This window comes from Zonotrichia leucophrys, chromosome 12 (assembly GCF_028769735.1).
Source record: "Zonotrichia leucophrys gambelii isolate GWCS_2022_RI chromosome 12, RI_Zleu_2.0, whole genome shotgun sequence".
Classification (NCBI taxonomy): Eukaryota; Metazoa; Chordata; class Aves; order Passeriformes; family Passerellidae; genus Zonotrichia; species Zonotrichia leucophrys.
The window spans coordinates 4,056,670-4,078,026 of NC_088182.1; the positions used below are offsets into that span (position 1 = coordinate 4,056,670).

Genomic DNA, 21,357 nt, shown 5'->3' on the forward strand with positions numbered 1-21,357 from the left:
GCTCAGGCAAATGTTTTGGAGGCAGTGTCTGGCCCTGGCACACGACATGTACACAACAACACGGGGAGATGTGCGCTGTACATGCGTCTGACCTTCAGGAACCATTTTTAGTTCATCAAGATTAGTGATGCTGAGAAATCAGGACATCAGTGCATAATGACTGTGAAATTAGGAATGAGAGCTTGCTATGCAAATGACAGGACAAATCATGTGAAAAAGTCAAGATAAACTGCATATTAAGACATTATGTTACATAAAATTAATACTGCATTTCTCTCTTGCTTACTACTACACTGGAGGTTTTTTTTTTAAACTCCTTTATCTTCTGATCAGCTATTGTCTGCTGATTTTTTTTTAAAGTGGTGCACAGAAAAAGTGCTAAACATATTATTAGCTTTTATTGTAATACATGAGATGACAGGAGATCCATTTTAGCAAAGTATATCCTTTACTGCTTTTAGTTTTGTGCTGTCATGTGTTTGATTTAAAACTATAGAAAAGTAAGGTGCTTCAATATTACTGATAAAACTCATATGGGTTTTGTCTTTTCCTCTATTGTTTTTTCCCCTCTTTTTCTTTTCCTTTTTTGGAGTGGAGGGTAGAGGGGTGGGTTTCTAGGGAAATAGTCTTCTTGCATTACTGGGACTGACAAAATGGTTCTCATGTAGTCTGCAAATTAAACACAAGTGCAGTGATTATTTTGAATAGCTAAATTACATTCTAGAAAGCTTGCAGAATTCATAGCATTGTCATTAGGTATCCGCTTGAATACAATTTGTGTAACCTTGGCCAAGACAGCCTGTCATTTTAATGTCAGTGTTTTATCTGAACAAGACATCATCCTTTCAGATACAGTGTACAGGTTCCTTGCAAAGATGCCCGTGCAGAAACGTGTTAACAGTTGCAAATATGAAATGCTATCAAGTTCATCACTGTAGCTGTTTGTCACTGAAATGTCATGGAAAGCGGCTTTTAATGGTATCTCACATAATATGAAAGAATTGAAGACATCTGTATGCTGGGTGAATATGGAATGGTAAAGACATCGTGGTAGGGCCTTTCTGTAAAAATTGCATAGGAGTCTAGTGCTGTTATTCACATCACTGAGCCTTCCTTCAATTTTCTGAAAAACCTGTCGTAATAGGGTCTAGATCCCATCAGCGTGGGATATTTGGCTGTTGGATTTCTCTACAGAAGGCAAGGGCTTTCTGGGAGAGGAAGGACCCAGCTGATGATTTCTTGTGAAAATAAATAAATCTTTACCATATTACTTGCTTTAAGGAATTTCCATCCGATAGTGTTTTGCAAAAGGGGAATTTAGGAAGGTGTGATCATTACCTGTGTGTTGGCCAGGTGGGCTGTGAGGACTCTCACCTTCAGCCCCCTTGATGCCAGAAATGGGCTCCCCTGGCATGGGGATGATGGAGGAGCTGTGGGGATGTGCTCTGACCCTCTCTGTCTCCTCTTGGCCTTCAGGTTCCAGTGTCGGTGGCTATGATGACACCTCAAGTGATCACTCCCCAGCAAATGCAGCAGATCCTCCAGCAACAAGTGCTAACTCCCCAGCAACTCCAAGTCCTGCTCCAACAGCAGCAGGCACTCATGCTTCAACAGGTAATTGTTTCCTTGACAGCTGCTCAGGTGGCCCCTATGGATGCTGGAGGCTTCACCTCCTGGAGCACCCTTGGGGAAAGAAGCTGCCCACATCTCAGGTCTGAACCTTGGAGCAGCCTTGCTGTGAGCTGCACTGACTGCTCTTTTGTTTTTAATTCTAGAAATAGCTACTGGAAACAAATCCAGAGAGCAGTGCTAGGAGTGTTTCCAAGATCAGCTAAATAATACAGATGCATATTTAAGTGTCAGGACTTCGGCAGATGTCCCTGTTGCTTTTGCCTGCATCCCTCAGAAGGCTTGGTGTGCCCTGACTAATTGGAATAAACAAGGTAGAAGGGCCATACTTCCCAATTTAGACCTCGTTATTTCCATCTGGAACCGTAAAGGGCTGTGGAAACAGAAGTGGAGAGGTTTGCAAGCCTGTTTGATTTCAGCCAGCATATGCTGGGCTGTGTGTCAGAGCTTCTCGCAGCCCATGGTCCTTTCTCAGCTGGACGCTGGCCACCAACAAGCCCCGAGGCTCTGTTACCACAGGGTTTGGCACAGCGGGCTCTCAGGGAGCCCGGGTGGGTGGGTGGGTGTCAGCATCCCCCCAGCCCGACCCTGCCTGCTCCTCCTGGCTCCCAGGCTCCGTCCTGCCCGCAGCCGGAGCGCTGCCTGCGCACAGAGCACATCTGGGCAACGCGAGGAGGAGAGCGTTTCCCAGGATGTCTGTGCATGTATTGAACAACACTTAATACAGTCAAACCCTATCATTTAGAAAGCATGTGTGTTTCACAACAGAGATCCGCCAGGCTCTCTCAGCAAGGGCATTTTGGCTTTGTTGTTACAATCAAAGGTCATTCCTTGCCTTATTTTAATTAGTTTGTGTAGAAAATGGTATGTTTTTCATCAGTTCATTTTGGAGATTACTTTTCAAACGATAATGCCAAGAATAGTCAGTGTGCACTGAATTTATTGTTGAGTTTCAAACTAAAGGTCAGACCATTACAGATAAAAGGATGCTATTTTTCAAATCACAGTTTGTGTGTTACACCAAAAGGGACACTGAATTGGCTCTCCACTTTGTTACTTACCATCTTTCCTTTTCTTTGTAGCAGCAGCTTCAAGAGTTTTATAAGAAACAACAGGAACAGTTGCAGCTTCAACTTTTACAGCAACAACATGCTGGAAAACAGCCTAAAGAGGTACAGACAATACCCATTTTACTTTCAAACCACAGATCCCTGGGGACTGTCTAGTGGCTATTAAACTGTCATTCATCTTATAAATGATTGCACAACTGAACTGACTCTATCGGGCCTCAGCTTTCAGATTTAGAGTTATTGTCCTGTTTTCGCCTGTGTTTTCCTGTGCTTTCCATTTGCTCGCTGCCACATATTTTATAGCAGAGGACCAGGCCTTGCTGTTTGGTATGAGTCCTGGAGCAGGCATCTAGACTTGTATCTTGGGAGAGTGCTTTGGGGAGTTAGTTATGGTGGAGAGGGGAGGGGGCAAGGCAGCAGGCCCAGATCGCTGCTGTCCTCTCTAAACAAGGCAAAATGCCGAGAGGTGTTGAGTTTGGGCTTGCACTTTCCAACCAGGGAGGTTCTGGTCGCACATTCCTCACACTGGAGCAGCATCAGTGGTGACACGGAGAAGAGGTGACACAGAGAAGAGGAGACCTTGCTCTGATGCTACCATGGTCCATAACTGGAGGGGACAGGCCAGGGTAGTTTCTGCCTGTCCTTTAGATGCACTTCCGTTCCAAAATACCTGTCACATCCAAAGCTTCATTGGTTTTGGTGTGCTTAGATTTAATTTTCCTGCGTTACATTTACTTTAAGGTGCTGAGCCCACCTGATAAGTCTGGAGGAGTCTGAGACTTTGCTGTTTAATCTGACATCAGTGCTGGCTTAGGTAGATCCTAGAAAGCTGCCTCTTGGCGCGAGACACTGGGTGATGTCCGGTGACAGCGGCTGCGCTTGTGTCGCCTGACAAGGGGTGTTGCTCAAAGCATGCACCGATTTCTGCTCCCCATTCCCCTTGAAATTTTGGCAAATCGTGCCACCTGTGCCAAGTTTCAACCCAGAGTGAATTTTTCCAGCTGAGTTATAAACCCCTGAAAACAGGGGGGTTTATAATGGAAACGCTGACACAACCTTAACCATAGCGCGCTTACGGGCGCCACTATAATAAAAAGGGAACAGATTAAAAAGTGTCTAAAATGTAAATCTAAAGGACTAACAGTAATTAAAATGGAAATGGCACAGGGAGGGAAGGCATGTAATTGTGAGATATCACTGTGCAGAATGCTCTCAGCTTTGTTTTGCTGGCTGTTTTTCTAATTCAGTAGGGCTTACTCATCAGTGGCAGTTCAATGCGCGTTAATGACTCTGGGATGCAGGCATCACTCTGGACAAAGAAATGATTATTGTGCGGTCAAAAGAAGTTCAAAGACAAGAAGGGAATTTCAGTTTTTTCCTTAGAGATCCACATTCAAGAGCATATAAATTAAGCCAAATGTTAAAAACCACAGTCTGAAAGCTGACTTCAAAGTCACAACTCTCTAATTAATGAACTGCGAGCTTCAGTTTGGACAAGTCGTGGTTTGATGCGCCCATAAATCAACATGACAGGTCTGTTTCACAGTCTCAGACAGCGCTTGTCATTGAGTCACATCAGATGTAAACACAGCAGAAAAAAGAGGGAATATGAAGGAGGTGCAATTGATCAACAGAATTGGTAAAAACCCACTTTTGAAACGCATTATGCATGATCACAGGAAATGGCGATAGCCTCAAGAGGCTTTCTCCTTCTGCTGTTGCTTTTTTGAATCAGATTTCTAACAGCCTTCAAAAGGGAGAATAAGAATTATGGAGCTTCTCCCCTGTGGCTGGCAGGCAATAACCCCCTGTTGTTATTTTGTGCTTCTTTCTTTTCAAAGGCGTCAAAATTTAGTTTTTTAAAGATCTTTAACTCTATATTTGAAGACAAACAATAAAGGGCTGCCACTGTCATTCTTATCAGTTACCAGGGATTGTATTTTTTCTTTCTGTTGCCACTTCTTATTAACCTCTTATTTGGTCTATTAGACATAGTTTTGAATGCAAGCCTACATGCTGGGAGAACATGAAAGTTCAGATGAGCTCAGAGGGCAGATAAAGAAATTTGAAGGGGAAAGTTACACAGCAGAATGAACGATAAAAGTTAACTCTTCTAAATTGCTGTTGTCAGACAGGAGAGCATCTCAGACACAAAGATGAGGGCTTGGAGCTTAAAGAAAAAAAATACTTTGTGTTAAAAAAGACAAGAAGGGAAGTTAGACAATGTGATGGCATTTCAATATCTAACACACTGATTTACTGTGGTCACACTTCTGATATTACACTAGCGAAAGCAACAATAAGAAAGGACTCCTTCCTGTTTCAAGAAGAGCATTTTAACACGATAGCTGGAAAGAGAACAAGGACCTAACTCTCTCCAGCTTATTCTAGGGGTTTGGGGGGGAGTATTTTTGCTGATGGTTTTAGTGGAGATCCATTTCAACAATGCATTTCACCCCACAGGTTTGTTCAGCCCAGCTTAAGGAGGTTATTCTTGCTAAATTAGCATGGAAAAGGTGGTCTTGTATCATTTTATTTCTTCCCCCTCCCTCTGGCACTGAAAACTGCCGGGCAGTGCCGTGGTGGGGGCCAGCGGCTGCCGTGCTAACGAGGGCTGAGCTTGTACCTTGACAGATGGAACAAGCGTATTCATGTACGGCATCCCCCAAGTCATTTTGTGAGTGCCTTGTCCTATTGTGCTCTGGTGAAAAAAAGGAAAACACAGCAAACCTCCCCAGCCCCGCAGCTGAACGGGACCCGAGCCCCGGGCAGAGCAGCACACAGACCCCAGCGAGGTTCCCGGGGTTTCACTGAGGGCTGTGCGGGTGGCAGAGGCCGAGCAGTGCCCGACAGCGAGGGGCAGAGGTGCTGGGGGGATCTCAGCCCTGTTCCTGCTCTTCCCTGGACAATTCGGGGCTCCCCAGAGCTGGGGGAGTCAGGGTCCGGCGCAGCCGCGGCGCTGGACGGAGCGCGCGGTTTCCCGAGCGGGGCCGTTTGTCCTCCGGCACTGTGACAGTTTATGTTAGGCAGTAGGGAGTAACCTAAGAAAGGAAAACAGACCTTTGACAGAAGCTTTAGGGAGGGGATCAAAAATGCAAGTTTTATCAGGATATTTCAGCATTTTAACACTGACTACTGACCTGACAACAGGACTGCACCGAGACCTTTTTTGTATGCATTCAATTGTGAGAAGTAAACAAACTGCCTTGTATCCTGTGTTTGGTAACTGGGTGGGGAGCGCAGTTTGGCAACGTGTCTTGCTTTTAAATTCTTTCTTGGACAATGGGCCTTGTATACTTTTATATCCTGGCTTTTCAAAGTAGAGTGTGTTCAAGAGCTTTTCTTAGGATAGCTGAGAAGACAACCAAAAGGGCATCATTCAATTGATATAAAGGGGCTTTTTAAAAAAAACCCTGTGTGTTAACTTTGCACTCTTATGGCAAATAGGTAAAACACAGCTTACTACTAGTACTAATAATATAAATATATTAATATAAATACATTAAGTGTATATATTTTAAAATTAATATTTATGGAGGGAAACGTTACTTTAGCTCAATACAACTGTTGCTGGGGCCTGCATGCATATGGTGCTGTTGCAAATAGTTGCAACAAATGGATGTGTCAGAGCAAGCTGTTGCAAAGAAATGTAAACTCTCCGAGTTTCAGAATATCCAAACACCTATTTGTTTAGATGTGTTCCTGAAGTCCAAGGTTTTCTTTGGAAGTAAGATAAATTGAGTTTATAAATAAGACTAATAGAATGGCTGGCTCTCAGAGTTGTGGGTATTCAGCCAGTTGCCGTATGAGGATTGATGGGGCATGGTGGCACGAGAAGGTGGAGGTCAAACCCACAGTTGGTGTCTGTCAGTCGTGCTCCAGCAGCTCTGGTGGGACTTTCTCCCTGTGTAACACCAGTAGGGAATGGGGCCAGTGATCCTCTGGCTTAGTGTCAAGGAAAGGTGACAGAAAGCTTGAGATCTGGCTGGGGTTTGTTTGTGAAAGTGTGCAGTTTGCTAAGAGTTAATTTTCTTTCCATAATTGTTAGCCATAATTTGTATAAGACCTCCACCTTGATACGATTCCTAGCAGATTAGGGATATTAGATAATTTCCTTCTATTTATTGTACTACTGCACTGTATTATCTTTCTATCACTCAGATAATTACTAAGGAAATCTACATTAATTTTTTTTGGCTAGCACAAGGAACTGCTAAACACTGGCATGATGTATTGATGTTTTACACAACAAAAGTTTTCCTCCTGTCATTGTACAATAAATAAAAAGATATTTATCAAAATGCAAAGCCTTTCATGGATTTTAGAGAACAAAGCAAATAAAACACAAGATGAGCTTGGAAGCAAAACCTAGAGGCTTCCTTAACTGAACAAAATTAAGGACTCTGAAGCCTCGAGTACTGTACATATTAAACACTCACATTCAAGTAAGATGTTGTTTGCTAAATTATGAATGTGTGTAATTAAAATCTAGTGGCTGTTTCTATGAAAGATTTACAATGTTATTTCATCGTTTGTCATGGCTAATTAACAATATTAGATGAAGTTTTTCTTCTTCAAAGGTCTGATTTTTTCTCATTTATTTATGTCAGAAGTGATAAACAGAGTAGTTAAAAGCTTCTCCGGGTACAGTAGTGAGAAAAGCAACATGTTCTTTTACACCTCGAAGGTTCAAGGTTCACATCCCTGTGGAGTAAAGCAACTCCATCTTCTTTCTAGTGAGAATAATTAAAAATTTCAAAGTGCAGAAGTAGCAGCCTTAAATACAGCACAGAATAATTCCAGTGTAACAGAAAGTATTGTGAGGCTTGATGGATGAAGAAGAGAGTGAGTATAAAATACCATAAATTAAGCCAGTCGAATTGCCTTAATAGTTGAGACAGCCCTTGAATGAGCAAACAGAGCACAGTGCAGGGTTTCTTGTTACATCTAAGTGTGATGTGATCATGGGGTGTGATTCTCATCTTCTTTGCCTCAAAGAATTACCCAGGATTTTCATCAGCTTTTGCTTTACCCACCACTGGAACACGGCCATGTCTGGGGTAAAACATGAACACATGCACCAAGAAATGCTATATACATTTGTAGTTGGGATGGCAGCAGGGATTTAGGTTGGAGATGGGAATCTGCAGCCCTGTGTTAGCTCCAGCATCTAACCATACCTTGGGGTCCTTGCCAGGGGTGGTGGACTCACTGGCTTGGCCTTGATACCAAGTGACTGCCATCAGAAATTGAAGCAAGTTGAGGAGCGCTGTGAATCCTCTGCTTTGCTATTGTATTAACAAGCGTGCATTTTAATTTTTTTGTTGTTGTTTTTTCCAGCCCCAGCAGCAGCAAGTGGCCACGCAGCAGTTGGCCTTCCAGCAGCAGCTCCTACAGATGCAGCAGTTGCAGCAGCAGCACCTCCTGTCTCTGCAGCGTCAGGGGCTGCTGACCATCCAGCCCGGGCAGCCTACTCTGCCTTTGCAACCCCTTGCACAAGGTAGGTGAGGGGCTGGGGTGGCACAGCCAGGGCAGGGGTGCACTCTCACACAGAATTGTCTCATGGGGGGAGGAAAGAGCTCACAGGCTCATAGGATAATAAGCACAGAAAGGTTCTGCTGGGCAGGGTGGGCATTGTGAAGGTGTTTTCTGGGAAGGGCGGTGCTGCAATCCTGGGCTGCTCTGACTGGCAGGGTGCTGAGGGCGTAGAGTTCATGTGCAGTTTGCACAGCTGTAGCCAGTCTGGCAGACTCAGAGCTGCTGGTCGTGCTCATCTGGGCTCGGAATCCTTCACAGGAGGAGTCTTTATTGATTCCTGGTGCTGGCTGCATGGCTAAGGGTGTGTGAGAGCAGCTTTTCCTTTCCCAGATGTGTTGACTGAGCCTTCCTGGTCCCAGCCTGGCTCTGAGCTGGCACAGAGCAGCTCTGACCTGCAGGCTGGGGAGCTCTGAGTGCCCTTGGCTGGGGCTGCCAGGGACAGGGGACACGGCTGCTCTCCGCAGCCTTCGTGTCACTGCCTCGGTGCTTCTGTTCCTTCCTCCGCACTGAGGCAAATTGGGATTAACTCCATTTAATTCTAATGGTGTTATTGACAATTAGATCCTCCTACGTCTTTATTCAGTCCTGCACTCTGCAAGAAGTTACTGCTTTGCTGAAATCTCCCCAATTTATTTTATTTTTTTAAGACATTGATACACTGAAAGCACTACTTAAATCCACAATACTTTTGACAGTGATTATAACCTAGGGGCTTTATTCTCTCTTTTCTTTTTTGGCTCAAATTTATTATTTTACTTTTTAAACTGGGTTTGTCTGTAAGCCGTGGGACAGTTCAACAGACTTGCCTGAGCTCTGGCTGCTGTGGTTAAAGCAGACTGTTTGGAGTTGGCATGGTTCAGGCATGCCATGGCATCAACCATGATGCTGGTATTTCTGAATAATCCTGCCTTCTCCTTCCTTTGCCCCATAATAAATTTGAACATTCACCTTTATAGCTTGAGTCAGTCCAGCTTGAATGATTTGGGATCTTGAAAGCAGCCTTAGGGTTGTTCTTAGTTTCTAAATCATACAATGAATTTACATTCAGCTCTGTTCACTTAAATGGAGGGGAAAAGACAAAATTGCTTCTGTTCTTCACCCTCCTTTTTTTTCTGTGTACATAGCTGTAAAAAAGGAGAGTGAGGTGGCTGGTGAATATTAACTTATATGGATAAACAGAGGCCAAACTGGGGAGTGGAGTCTGCTTTGCTGTGTGGCTGATGTGCTTCATTTAAGCTTATTTTTACCAGACCCAGGAAGGTATTTGAGCCCTGTGTTGAGAGGCTGAGCTTTTGGGGGCCTGACCCCTGACTCCCCACATCTCAGTTCAACTTCCCAGCATCCCAAAACTGGATGCCTGGTGTAGAGCAGCACTGTGCAGGAGTTGGAGGCTGATCCATGGGAAGGTGGTGCCCAGCTGGGAGCTGCAGGATCAGGCTTGGGGCGTACCTGGTCAGTCACCATCGATGCAAAGTGATGGGGAGAAGGTGTGAAATGAGTCCAGGAAAAAAGGGCACGTAGATGAAATGCCATTTCTGCTTGCAAGATGTTGTAACATGCATTAATTACGCCTCAGATTTATTGTTGGAAGCATCCCGGGCTGTTCCCACACACCCACCGGACTCAGGCTTCAACCTTGCTAATTTTTCCCACAGCTCCTATACCATTAAGTTGGCTCAGTGAGGTTCATTGTATAGTCCATCAGTTAAGCTGTCCAAAGGAGGGCAATTGGGCAGTGACAAGACACGCTCATGTGTAATGTGAAAGAAATGAATGTGGTGATGCATGAAGTGTAATCTGTGCGGTAACACATCGGAGACACCAGTAGGTAATTCAGCCGTCGTGGCATTGATTGATATGGTTAGCAGGGAAGTGTAACTATTAGTCCTCGCCCAGGAGCGTATTTAAAACCTGAGGGTGCTGACTTGCACGGCAGACACGGCACAAACATAAGCACAGAGGGCTGGTTCTGGCAGGGAAATGAGCTGCGAGCGCTGGGGGCGGCGGGAGCCGGCAGGAAAGAGGGACTCGAGGCGCACTGCAATCCAGCACGATATTTTATTCCTTTTTATCAGAGAGACGATGGCTTAAAACTGATGTCATTATGAGGTTTAAATCAACTTTCTGCTTGCTTGAACATGGTCACCTGGGTATGGAGGTACAAGGACACAAAGAGGTTGAGCAACTCTGTTTGTCTTTGAGCCGGTGATACCTGGGGTTGGGAAATTGAGTTCCGTGAGCGGTAATCTGTCAACTGTCCCCACAACATACATTTTTTAAACCTGTGCCTACATTTTCTTTCATAATCAAGAGGACTAGTTGTCCTGAAAAATGCAATGAAGAGCCAGGGCTATAGTTTAAAGTAATTGGTAATGGACACTTCTTATTTAAAAAAAAAATTACATCTCTCATGCCCTTTTGTTTCCAGAACAGTTTGCAAGACTGAGACAAATACTGTAAATGTGTGTATAGAAGAAATAAAATCATCCCTCTAGAAAATGTAGCTGTGAATTCAGTTAAAAATATTTTGCTTTTATTCTTAAGTATCTGTAATAGTAATAAATGTTTCCAAGGAGAGAATGCTACTTCATAAGTGACATTTTCGTTATGTTTTCAGAACTAATAGATTGTTTAAATCTGTATTTTAGTTTCATTTTAGTTTTTAGTGCTCCCCTATTGTCTTAAACAAAATAGCACATCCTTTAATGCTACATTTGTGTAATCTTTGCTGCTTAGTATTTAGACACTTCTGTAATCTAGATTTTACATCTGTACAAAGCAGCAATTTTAAAATAAACCCCATTTCAGCAGTGTTCTGAGCTGCAAGAGTGAGATCTTCAGTATCTTCAAAATGAAACTGCAAATCACACTTCACATCACCAGTGAGTGAAAATAATAGGACTGAGACATCCAGGTGCCTGATTGCTCCCATAGATTTGGCAGTTCCAGGTCTGAATCCCGTTCCTGGTCCGTAGGAAGCTGCAGCGATCCCGGGTAATTGCAGTGCAGTTCTGGGAATCTGACTTGGAATTTAGCTCTCACTGCTAAAATGAGACTGTTAAATGGTAAATTACATAATTTATTGCGAGTGGTCGTGGATCTATTTGACTTGCTTTTGCCATTTGTTCTATTATTTTATTTAACCATTTTGCTGGATGAGTGATGAGCATACCTTTCAGCTGCCCATTTCGACAGGCTAGTCAGGAATTCTCTCCAGAATTATTCTTAAGGAACTAAATTTAGGGCAGGAGGAGAGAGGCTATTTCTAATTTTATTTTATTAATCAGCTGATGTAATCAATTTTTGGCAAGGGGTTGTGTGCAGACATGTATGACATCACAGTTAGCTCTTTAAATTAATGTCACCCAGCCTAAAATCCTTACTACCTCCAGCATTTTCCCCCACACAACGGGGTATATTTTATTTTTCCTTCCATCTGTGGTATAGTTGTTATTAGTACTAAGGAGAGTTACATTTGTATGGGAAGTTAGATGAAACACTTTGACTTTTAGAGGCATAAATATCATGTGTCTGTCTGTTTCAGTGGCTGTAACATTTTCAGTCTTTTCTTTGGTAGATCCAGAAGTGACTAGGAGGAAAGGAAAGTGGAAAACAGGGAGAGGAGAGTGGATGATAGCCTGTGTTTAATTAAAAACCTGCAGAAATCCAGATTTAAAAAAAAAAAAAAAAAAAAAGTGAAAAAAGGCCAGTTATTCTTTCCCTATTTGCTTATTCTGGAAAATAAAAATAGGTGTCGGCTCATATGTTCTCATATCAATATGTTATCATCAACAGACAAGTCTATTCACTATTGTTTCAACTGAGTAAACAGTGTGTAAGGGTCAGCCCTGCTCACAGGTAATTGTTAGTGCGCAGACAGTCCTGTCAAGCGTGTTAGCTAAAAATACATCCCACACTGTCACTTTGCAAGGTGTTTGAAAATAATAGCCCCCACACAGCAAAACAGGACACGGGCTTGTGTACTGACCTTTTTCTTTGTTTAATTTGCTCAGAGGTTTAATTCCAGGGGACAAGTAATAATTGAATATGTCTAATAACTAAATGCTCATTTGGGACAAAATCCATCAAAATATAATTGGCGTTTGGGGCTGATGAAAGGAAAATGACGTGGCTTTAGAGAAACGGATGTGTCCTAAGAATATCTGATCACTTAATGTATAAATTGAAGCCTCTTCTCTAATATATATTAATTGCAGATACTTAAGGATTTCAGCATTTTTTTGTAGCGAACCGTTACCGGAGACCAACTGTTTTTGTTAATGCTACTCTGGGAAAGGCGGGGAAGGTTATTGGTCTGTCGTGCAATAATTTACTCCTCTTTGATATGCAAACGATCCACGGTGAATATAAAAAAATCCTATCAGACTCATTTCACAGTTCTTAACCACTTAGATTCTCTGGAGTCTATCGCCTCATTAGACCAGTGCTCTCCAAAGCTAGCATAATTAAAATCTTTAACAGTTTAGCAAAGTAAAGATGTTTGGCTGATCACGTTGAGATGATTATCTATCCATTGTATTCTAAATGACAAAAATAAATTAAATTTAGACCTTGGCATTTTTTATTATGTGTTTCAAATGAATATAATGCATACTGCCTTATTTTTTTTTATTTCAGTACCTTAGGTTGGGTGAGGTACATGCCTGTGAGAGCTGCTGCTGTACACTCAGAAAATGGCAGGTTTCCTTAGGATAGCTCCAGAGCTACAACATGGTGAAACAATGAACAGTCACCCAAACGATGAGCTGGAAGCACACTGATGAGAAACCTCTTTAAAAACACACAGACACTGGCTTATTATTATTATTATTATTTTTTCCCTGAATATTTGAGTGATGTGTCTCTACTGCTAATTTTTTCCCATGGCCTTCTCTGAAAGAGCACTGAAATAGTCTGCAGTGAGAGAAACTTGACTTGTTGGATCATGTCACAAACATCAGCTTTATCCAAAAGCATGATCTCAGCGTGAGCACATGGTTCACCTTCCATTTGGCCCATTGGAGTTTGCAGTTTTCACTTGCATCAGTTACTGAATTTTGAGTCCCTAACCCTGGTGTCCACTTTGGCACATTTAAAAAAACACAATTTTTTATTATTATTTTTTCTTGAAGCTTATTTTCTGTTTTCATTTTACTTTTGAATGGCTCATTAGCATCGATCTAAGAAATGACAGTAATAATAGTGTTACTTGTATAGAAAGTTATACAGTTTTTCGGTAGACACATCCATCAATTAAGTGAGCAGTTCGAGAAACCAAAATTAATGAGAAAGATAGGTGTGTTAATGAAATAATCATAGTATAATCAATTTGACTGTTAAAATTTGAAAAGCATTTCAGGAAGACAATATGAATTCATAATTTACGTCTAAAAGTGATTAATAAAAACTGTATTTAATAACAAAGCTATTTGTCATCATTTAAAACTTAAGCACAAAATTAGTCATGTTGTGGTTCATGTTGTCATAATAATAAAGCTGAGTATTTTTTTTCCTAAGACCTTCCTTGTTTTCAATAACAGGTTTGAAAGTAGTTACTTTCCTAAAAAAAAAGTGGGAAAATAAAGGAATTGAATTTCTTAGCTGAACATAGAGAAGCCAGTGGCCACCTTTGCTTTCAGCCTTGCTAAGGGCATGGGGGCGATTTTTGCCCAAGCAGGGACTCTGTAAATGGGCCTTTGTTGTAAAAATTACAAAAAACCAAAATATTTAACATGACATTTGGTGTAGGTGTGGTGTTGTGTGGATCCCTCTGCCCCACAGCCCGGATTTTGCATTCCATGAGTATTGCAGGTGTCACACCAGAGCATAACAGAGTCATGCAGTGCAGTATTAGCATTTAGTTATTAAAAAAAAAAAAAAATACACACGTAAAAACACACACAGGCAAAACTAACACTAGGCTTTGTTTACTGACTCTTTGATTTAATTACTGTTTGAAGACGGCCGAATTAGCTGTTAATTGATTTAATTATCCAATTTGTTTGTTTCAGGCATGATTCCAACAGAGCTGCAGCAGCTCTGGAAGGAAGTGACAAGCTCGCACACAGCGGAGGAGGCAGCCAGCAACAACCACAGCAGCCTGGACCTGTCCACCACCTGCGTCTCCTCCTCCGCGCCCTCCAAGACCTCCTTAATCATCAACCCACACGCCTCAACTAATGGACAGCTATCAGTCCACACTCCTAAACGGGAGAGGTAGGTGCCTGCAGGCTTTGCACCACCCTGAGCACCTGGGAGCAGCGTCCCAGAGCGGTGGTGAAACGCTCGGGAGCGGTGGCCAAGCGCCTTGGCCTCGGTTTTGTCCTCCGCATCTCGCTCTGCCTGGTGTTGGCGTGGTTGAATAGAGTCTCCACTGGGCAGAATGTGCTCCTTTTGTTCACATCTTTATGGCTTGTTAATTGGATCAATGTGGGCACAATTAGCTAATTAGAAGTGCATTGGATAAGCGTATTGGGAAGTGTGAAGAAGCTGGGGGGTTTTTTTGAGTTTTGCATCACAGGTGGTGGTGCTCTTGTTGTGCTTTGGGTTTACGGGCTGGAGGGGAGCAAGAAAATCTATTGGTCAGTACAGTCCCCATTTTTCTACCAAATTTTGGTGCCCTATCTCATCTAACATATTTGCCTTTTTGTACTGTTTTCCCTGCTTTCACAAGACACGGTAGGCTTGAGTTCACCAGGTTTCTCTAAAACAAAGTGGCTTTTTTTTCTTTTTTTCTAACCGCTGATAAAATTAGCTAACTGGTGTTGTTTGGCTTTTAAAAGTGTGAGTTAATTTATACTTGCTCGGCTTGCATTGTTAAAAGAAATGGCTTAAATCAGGGGTTGTCTGTTGACGTGCTTCTCGGCGCGGGCTCTGCTTTATTCCAGAGGATGCTTTATTGCAGGTTTGTTTCTTTACACCCCCAGATTTCACTGAGGCGTGTCTAACAACGTAACTTTTGCTTCTGGGGAGATAGACAGGCCCAGGCGCCGGGGCCGTGGGTGCCAGCGCCGGCTGCAGCCTCGGCGCCGCTGCCGGAGGAGGAGGAGGAGGAGGAAGGGTCTCGAGGAGTGGGCGCAGTGGGGAGGGCAGTGCTCCTTTGCATTCCGGAGAGTCCCTTTGCCCATCTAGAAACGTTACAGCAGACACTAGTGAAAGCTGGATTTTATGGAAACTGATGGCTTTGTCTTTCCGTCCTCCTTTCATTCATTAGAAAGAGGATAATGGAATTTTTAAGCCATAAGAGTTTGTATTTCTGGTGGTCTGAAAGTAGATTGATAGGGAAGCTATATAAATACCTCTTATATCTTTCTGATATTAAGAAAATAGTGCTGCTGGAAATAGATAGATTTTAAAGGAGAGCACACCCACTGTTGGAAGAAGTGCTGTGTGTGTAAGGCATCCTTTATATACCCATTGCAAGGACTTGTGTGGGAACATCAGTGAATATCTTTATAATGCATGTAAGTGCCAAGGACGTGGTTTTCATGAGGACTTACATGGGATACTAAAAAAAATTAGGTGTTTATTAAACAATTAATTCCCTTTTTGCTGCATGTAGAACTGAGCAGGATGGGTTTATGGCTTTTCAATAAATTTTTTATCTATGTTTTTCTTATGGAGTATATAAAGTAAAATCCCATGCAGCAAGATGGATCTTCTTTCACTGAATAGAGGCACCTGCTGTGTGCTAATGGCATAAACCAGGAAACAGATTCAGTTCAGTTTGAAGTGCAGTAGAAATACAGGAATCTGTTCTGAAGTAAGAGTTTTCTCTGTGTATAGTATTGAGCAGACCTGGAAATCTGTGTGTCTGAGTCCTGTAATTGTGGCCTGGAGGCAGTTGGAATCTACAGACAAGGTGATACACATGATTTTATTACTAAAGTTCCAGATTAATTAGGAAGGCATAAACATGCCATGGTATTGTTTGAGATTGTCTTAGTTAAGAAGAGTAAATCCTCAGTGCTGGAATCAATACCTGTGTTACTAAGCTTGCCTTATACTTTTCTTGCATATCTGTTGAATTCTCTGAAATATCAAAATACAAAATAGGTATATTTAGGGATACAAATAAGAGGGCTACAGACTTTGCTTTGTCCTGCCTCTCTTTGGTACATGGAGGCTTTATGCCATCCATTTGCTGCAGTGATTGAATTACATGTTTATCCATAAGTAGAGCAGGAGACTACAGGCAGGAGAATGCCTCCTGATGCACTTAAGGGTTTTGTTGCAGTCTCATCAGGCACCCTGGTGCCTGCCTGGATTTCATGTGACACAGAAACTCCTCTTGGTGAGATATTTTGCACTGGTTTCCTTTCTGAAAGGATATTTATCTACAGGCAGGGAGTACAGGGTGGGGAGTGAGCAGGGAGGGAAGAGTTGCTGTGCTCTGCCATCACATGTATGGTTGAAAGCTCACAGAAGTGAAATCTTAGTGGGCTTGCAAAAGACAGCACAGGCACAAGCAGGGGTTTAATAATTATTTGATTGCAAAAGTTAAGACTAGAAAAATCCTGGGTCTGGTGGGAGCATGAGTTTGCTGGACTTAGTGCTAAATCCATGTGTGTTCTTGTACCCATCTGGTTCAGCACAGCAAATCTAAGGAGACTTTTGGAGGCAGTCTGGCTCAGGCTCCGGTCAGATGGGGCTGTGGCAAGGGCTCACCAGGGAGGAATCAGCCCTTCCACCTCCCCTCACATAAGTCACAGCCTGGGCTGGCCAGGGAGGGTTTTTGACTTGTGGGTTTCCCCTCATTCCTGCACGTTCTGTGCTAACCTTATGTTAGCTCTGATCTGATACAAGCAAGAGCTATTTATTTAGATTTAACCAACAATAAAAAGCACATAGTAAAATCTGCAAGTGTCCTAAAAGTTAAGCACAGCCACATCATAACGACTGCCCAGCAGCCATAAATAATCATATACAGGTAACATTAACTTTTAGGGTGTGCTGTAAAGCTGTTTTCAACCCCTTTCTCTTGGGCTTTTGAGAAGGAGTGGGCTGCAGGAGGCAGGTTGGTTGTGTGGGAGTTACTATCATCACTGTCATCTCTGGCACATGTCACTGGGATAGTTCACGCTGTGTTTGGGGGGTTCCTGATCCCACAGGTCAGGTTGCCAGGCTGCTCCAGACCTGCGAGACAGGAGGCACCTGTGTTAGAATCAGCAGGCGAGCAGCAGATCTGCTCTGTATCTTGGGTAAAAACACATTCTGGTTATAAACAAGGGGTTTAAAATAGCAGGAGCAGTAGTCATTGGCTGCCGGCGTGCCCACGCGTCGCCGTGCCGCCAGCCCAGGCTGGGCTTCTGCACAGGCTGCAGGGACACAGCTCTGGTGACACTGGTGACACTGTGGGGCTGCTGTCCTTGGGGCCCAGTGACAGCAAAATTTCTCCTTTGTGACTAAAAAGCAAGCAGCAGGTAGATGGCCAGAGTCACTCGGGACATCCAAAAAGCAAAAATCCGTTCAAAAGCAGGAGGCACCCTCTCTCCTGGGCCAGAGAACACTGCTGCTGCACTTGGCTTCTGCATGCTCTGTGTGTATGGCTTCCCTGGGAATGAAACAATTCCAGCCATAAATAATGGGTTAATGCTTTCATTCATTTGGGCTTTAAATGTATATTACATCTATGCTTTTGTCCCACATTTCGCCCAGTTTCTGTAAGTAGCAGCAGCAGCAGCTCTGGGGTTTGGTGCACAGCAATCTGTTAAGGAGATAAATAATCTGCTTTGGCATGACACTCCTACTCTCCTCTTTAATTTGTCTTACACAAGGAAAATTATAATTAAATCATTCAGGGTAAACCCTTGAGTGTAGAGAAGGAAAAAACACACTTTGGTAAAGATTGCCAATAGAGACCAACTTCCCTGTTGTGCCGTGCAGAGACATTTATCAATATTCAGCACTATTAAAGAGGGAACATTTCGTGTGATTTGTGAGGCGGATGCCAAAGCTCAAATCAAGGCTTGTTAAGATCCTTTCCCCATGCAATCATGGGCATTCAGCATCATTAGAATTCAGCACTGACTGTGTGTTTCATGCTTTGATTTTACTCAGACAATTTAATAATGTTTATTGTGCTGATTATATATATAAATTCACTCAATGCAATAAACATACCTCAGTCATCAGTACCCTAAGGGAAATATTTAGTTATAGATACTTGTATTCATTCAGGATAAGGGAAAGTGAGACCATCAACCAGCATGCAAACCTCTCATCATCTTATCAGCATTTGGGTTTCTTCAATAACAAGCAGTTTTTCTCTACAGAAGTAAATAAATAAATAACAGGAGCCAGTTAAGTACATCTGCTGTGCTTAGAAATGTCAGGGACAGTACCCACTTTCCATCTTGTTCCACTGCATCTTATTTGGGAGAAACTTGATTATTTTCTTAAGAAAAGCCCCAAAACAAAGCAGGGGGAGGCCTGGTCACTTCAAGTGGCTACTGACTGTAGAACCTGGTTAACAGTGGGCATCTTGAAACCTGCATGCTTGGGAATATTCCCCATGTGGGTAGGTTTGGAAACCAGAACAGGGCAGAATTCATCAGTGCTTTGCAGTGGGCAGAGATTGCTCCAGTTTGGGCTTGAACTGGGAGGTCTGGGGGTGCAGTGGAGCTGTGCTGGTCCCATCCCCTGGTACCATCCTGCACTGACTGCAGCAGAGCCAGGATGGTGCAGGCTGGACATAAACAAGTGAGTTAATGAAGGTCCAGACCTGATAATTTAAGAAGTGCATCTGTTGTTTACCAGAAGTAAGGTGAAGAGTTGCAGTTAAAGGCTTTGTGTCCAAGAGACCTTTCTCCATCTGCCAGCAGTCCCATCTCTTCCCCTCATTGCCCTTATACCCTTTCCATATACACTTGAGTCTTGGCCTTCCACATAAGCAAGCAGCCATCTCATAGGAAAAATAGATGGGATAAACAAGGGGATTTTAAAATTGCTTTTTCTTGCCAGCATGGCAGGAGGACAGGGTCTGGAGAAGGCTCTGAAGGGAAGTGAGGAATGGCATGGCAGACCATTGATCTGCTGCTTAGGCCTAATGCCTCATGCTTTACTGTTGTTATCTTCCATGCCAGCTGATCCTCCATCAAAATCCCAAGGCCTTTAGATGAGGGCATTAGGATTCAGCACAATTAAGAATTACAGACTTGGGTCCATTATTAATGCTCGGGATGAAACAGTTCAGCCTGCAGTCCATATGCTCCCAGGGCCCCATCCTCTCTTGGCCAGCCTCTCCACTTAGTCCCTGGCATTCATTCTGCACTGGTGCCAGCATCAGATCTGCTCAGCCGTGTCAGCTCCCCTCACTTGCTCCCTACAGCTGATTTTAGGTCATTATTTTTCACCATCAGCAGAGTTGTGTTAGATTAGGTTGCCTCAGACCCATTCTTCCTTAAGAAATAGGTGTTCCTAGACCTTTTCCTCCCAGGAGGTATTTAGCTGCTCCATGTACTCAAACCCCATCATGACCTTTGTGCTCTTACCTGTGGTCTGAGCAGCTCAGGTGCCTCCTTCCTTGCTGTGGAGCCAGGTTGGAGTGGGAGACTTGAGCCTGGATGGCCCAGCTGGGTGTCTGATAAACAATCCTGCTTTCCACATGGCTGCTGTCCTTCTCATTGCACCTGGAATGGCTGTGGAGCTGCTTGGGCTGTTGGTGACAATGACACTGTGACAGCAGGGCCCCAGCCTGGCCATCTCCATGTATTCTGTGCAGGTACAGCCCAAAGTGTGCCAGTGTCCGATCCCTTGGTACTCACTCCCCTGCCAAAGAAATGCCACCAGTTACTGAAGGCTTCCCTCTGAGTCACTCTTCTGTAATCAGCTTTGAAAAAACACCGGCTGTGACTCAGACCTGGGGCTGTTAATCTTCAGTTTTAAGCCTTATCAGGCACTTTTTATTGTTCGTGCTTTTCAGATGCGGGTGTGGAGCCTCCTGTGCGTCGCCCGCACCCACCGTCTGCCGCGGTGCTAAATCAGTTGTACAATTCCACTTGCTCCTCGCTCTGCCCAGGAGCTCCTTCAGCAGCTTCTCAGGGAATTCCTGCACTGAGCTAAAAGCAGCTTATTTCACTTGCTTTTCCCTAGGAAAGATGCTAAGTTAACCAGGCTGTGAATGTTTGATGTGGCCCCTGGCTGGAGCAGGGTGCTGGGTTTGATGCTTGGGAAGCTGCCCCAGCATCAGGGAGCTCCTGCACGCCAGCCTTTCACTTCTCTCTGGTCCTGTGTAATAACCATCGGTTGTACAACTCCAAACACTAAGCTAATGTATCAAAAAGCACTTAAAATAGATTGGGTGAGCCTTGGCAGACGCCTAACAGAACTCTTCCAAATTTTAGCATATGTATTGTTTTATTCCTCCATCTGGCCAACAGATCATTGTTTGATATCTGAGTGCTTTGCATATCTCCTCCCTTTTCTTGCAACTGAGATACTTACACGTGCATTTAATACAGCTTAATGCTATTTTTACATACCAGAGAAATAGCTGATGGCTTTCTGTTAATTGCATGCACTTTGCAGTTAAACTTTTACTAAAACATTCCTGTCTAAATACTTAAAAGTCCAATGAAAATTTGTCCTCTTCTTTTATTAGAGGTGTTTATGTAGTACTCTTAAAAAGGGACCTGGTTTTCGTTTACTGCCCTGTGGATTTCTGTTTCTTTTTATTTCCTCCTATGTGCAAGTTGTCCTTTCTCAGAATTTGGTCAGGTCTGATTGTCCTGAGGAGCTGAGCAGGGAGCTGATAAAGAGCTGTGTTATTTTTTTAACATATATAGCACAATCTGAGAACAGAAACACCCTTGAAAGGGCTGTAGAAGTAGGGGACTTAGGTGACTTTTGTGTGACTATTTTCTGTGCTGCTCAATAAAAATGGAGCAGTTAGTATGACAGCTGTTATATCATGTTATATCGTACTGCTAAGATATTGAGCAGCATTTAAAGTAAAACTCCACCATTAAGCTGTATAAACTTTATCCGTTTCACTGTGGTTTAATGGAAAAAAAAATTAGTTTCTCAATAAAATGACATCATTTTTCCCAGGTTGTAATGTTCACTTTACAACTGTTTTTCTTTAATTCAATTTGTTTTACTTTACTTTTTCTTGGCATCT

The 21,357-nt window shown here is 43.2% G+C and overlaps 1 protein-coding gene across 13 annotated transcripts in view; it reads left to right on the forward strand.

Annotated features, from left to right (window-relative positions):
* The window catches only part of FOXP1 (forkhead box P1), a 371,464-nt gene that overhangs the window by 298,322 nt on the left and 51,785 nt on the right, over nt 1-21,357 (forward strand). For 11 of the 13 annotated variants that reach the window (XM_064723620.1, XM_064723619.1, XM_064723622.1 and 8 more), the window contains 4 exons: nt 1,477-1,614; nt 2,712-2,801; nt 8,040-8,199; nt 14,249-14,453. In XM_064723620.1, coding sequence (XP_064579690.1) covers nt 1,477-1,614; nt 2,712-2,801; nt 8,040-8,199; nt 14,249-14,453 — 593 coding nt within the window. The remainder of the gene's footprint in view (nt 1-1,476; nt 1,615-2,711; nt 2,802-8,039; nt 8,200-14,248; nt 14,454-21,357) is intronic. The other 2 variants (XM_064723627.1, XM_064723630.1) reach the window with 1 other exon arrangement.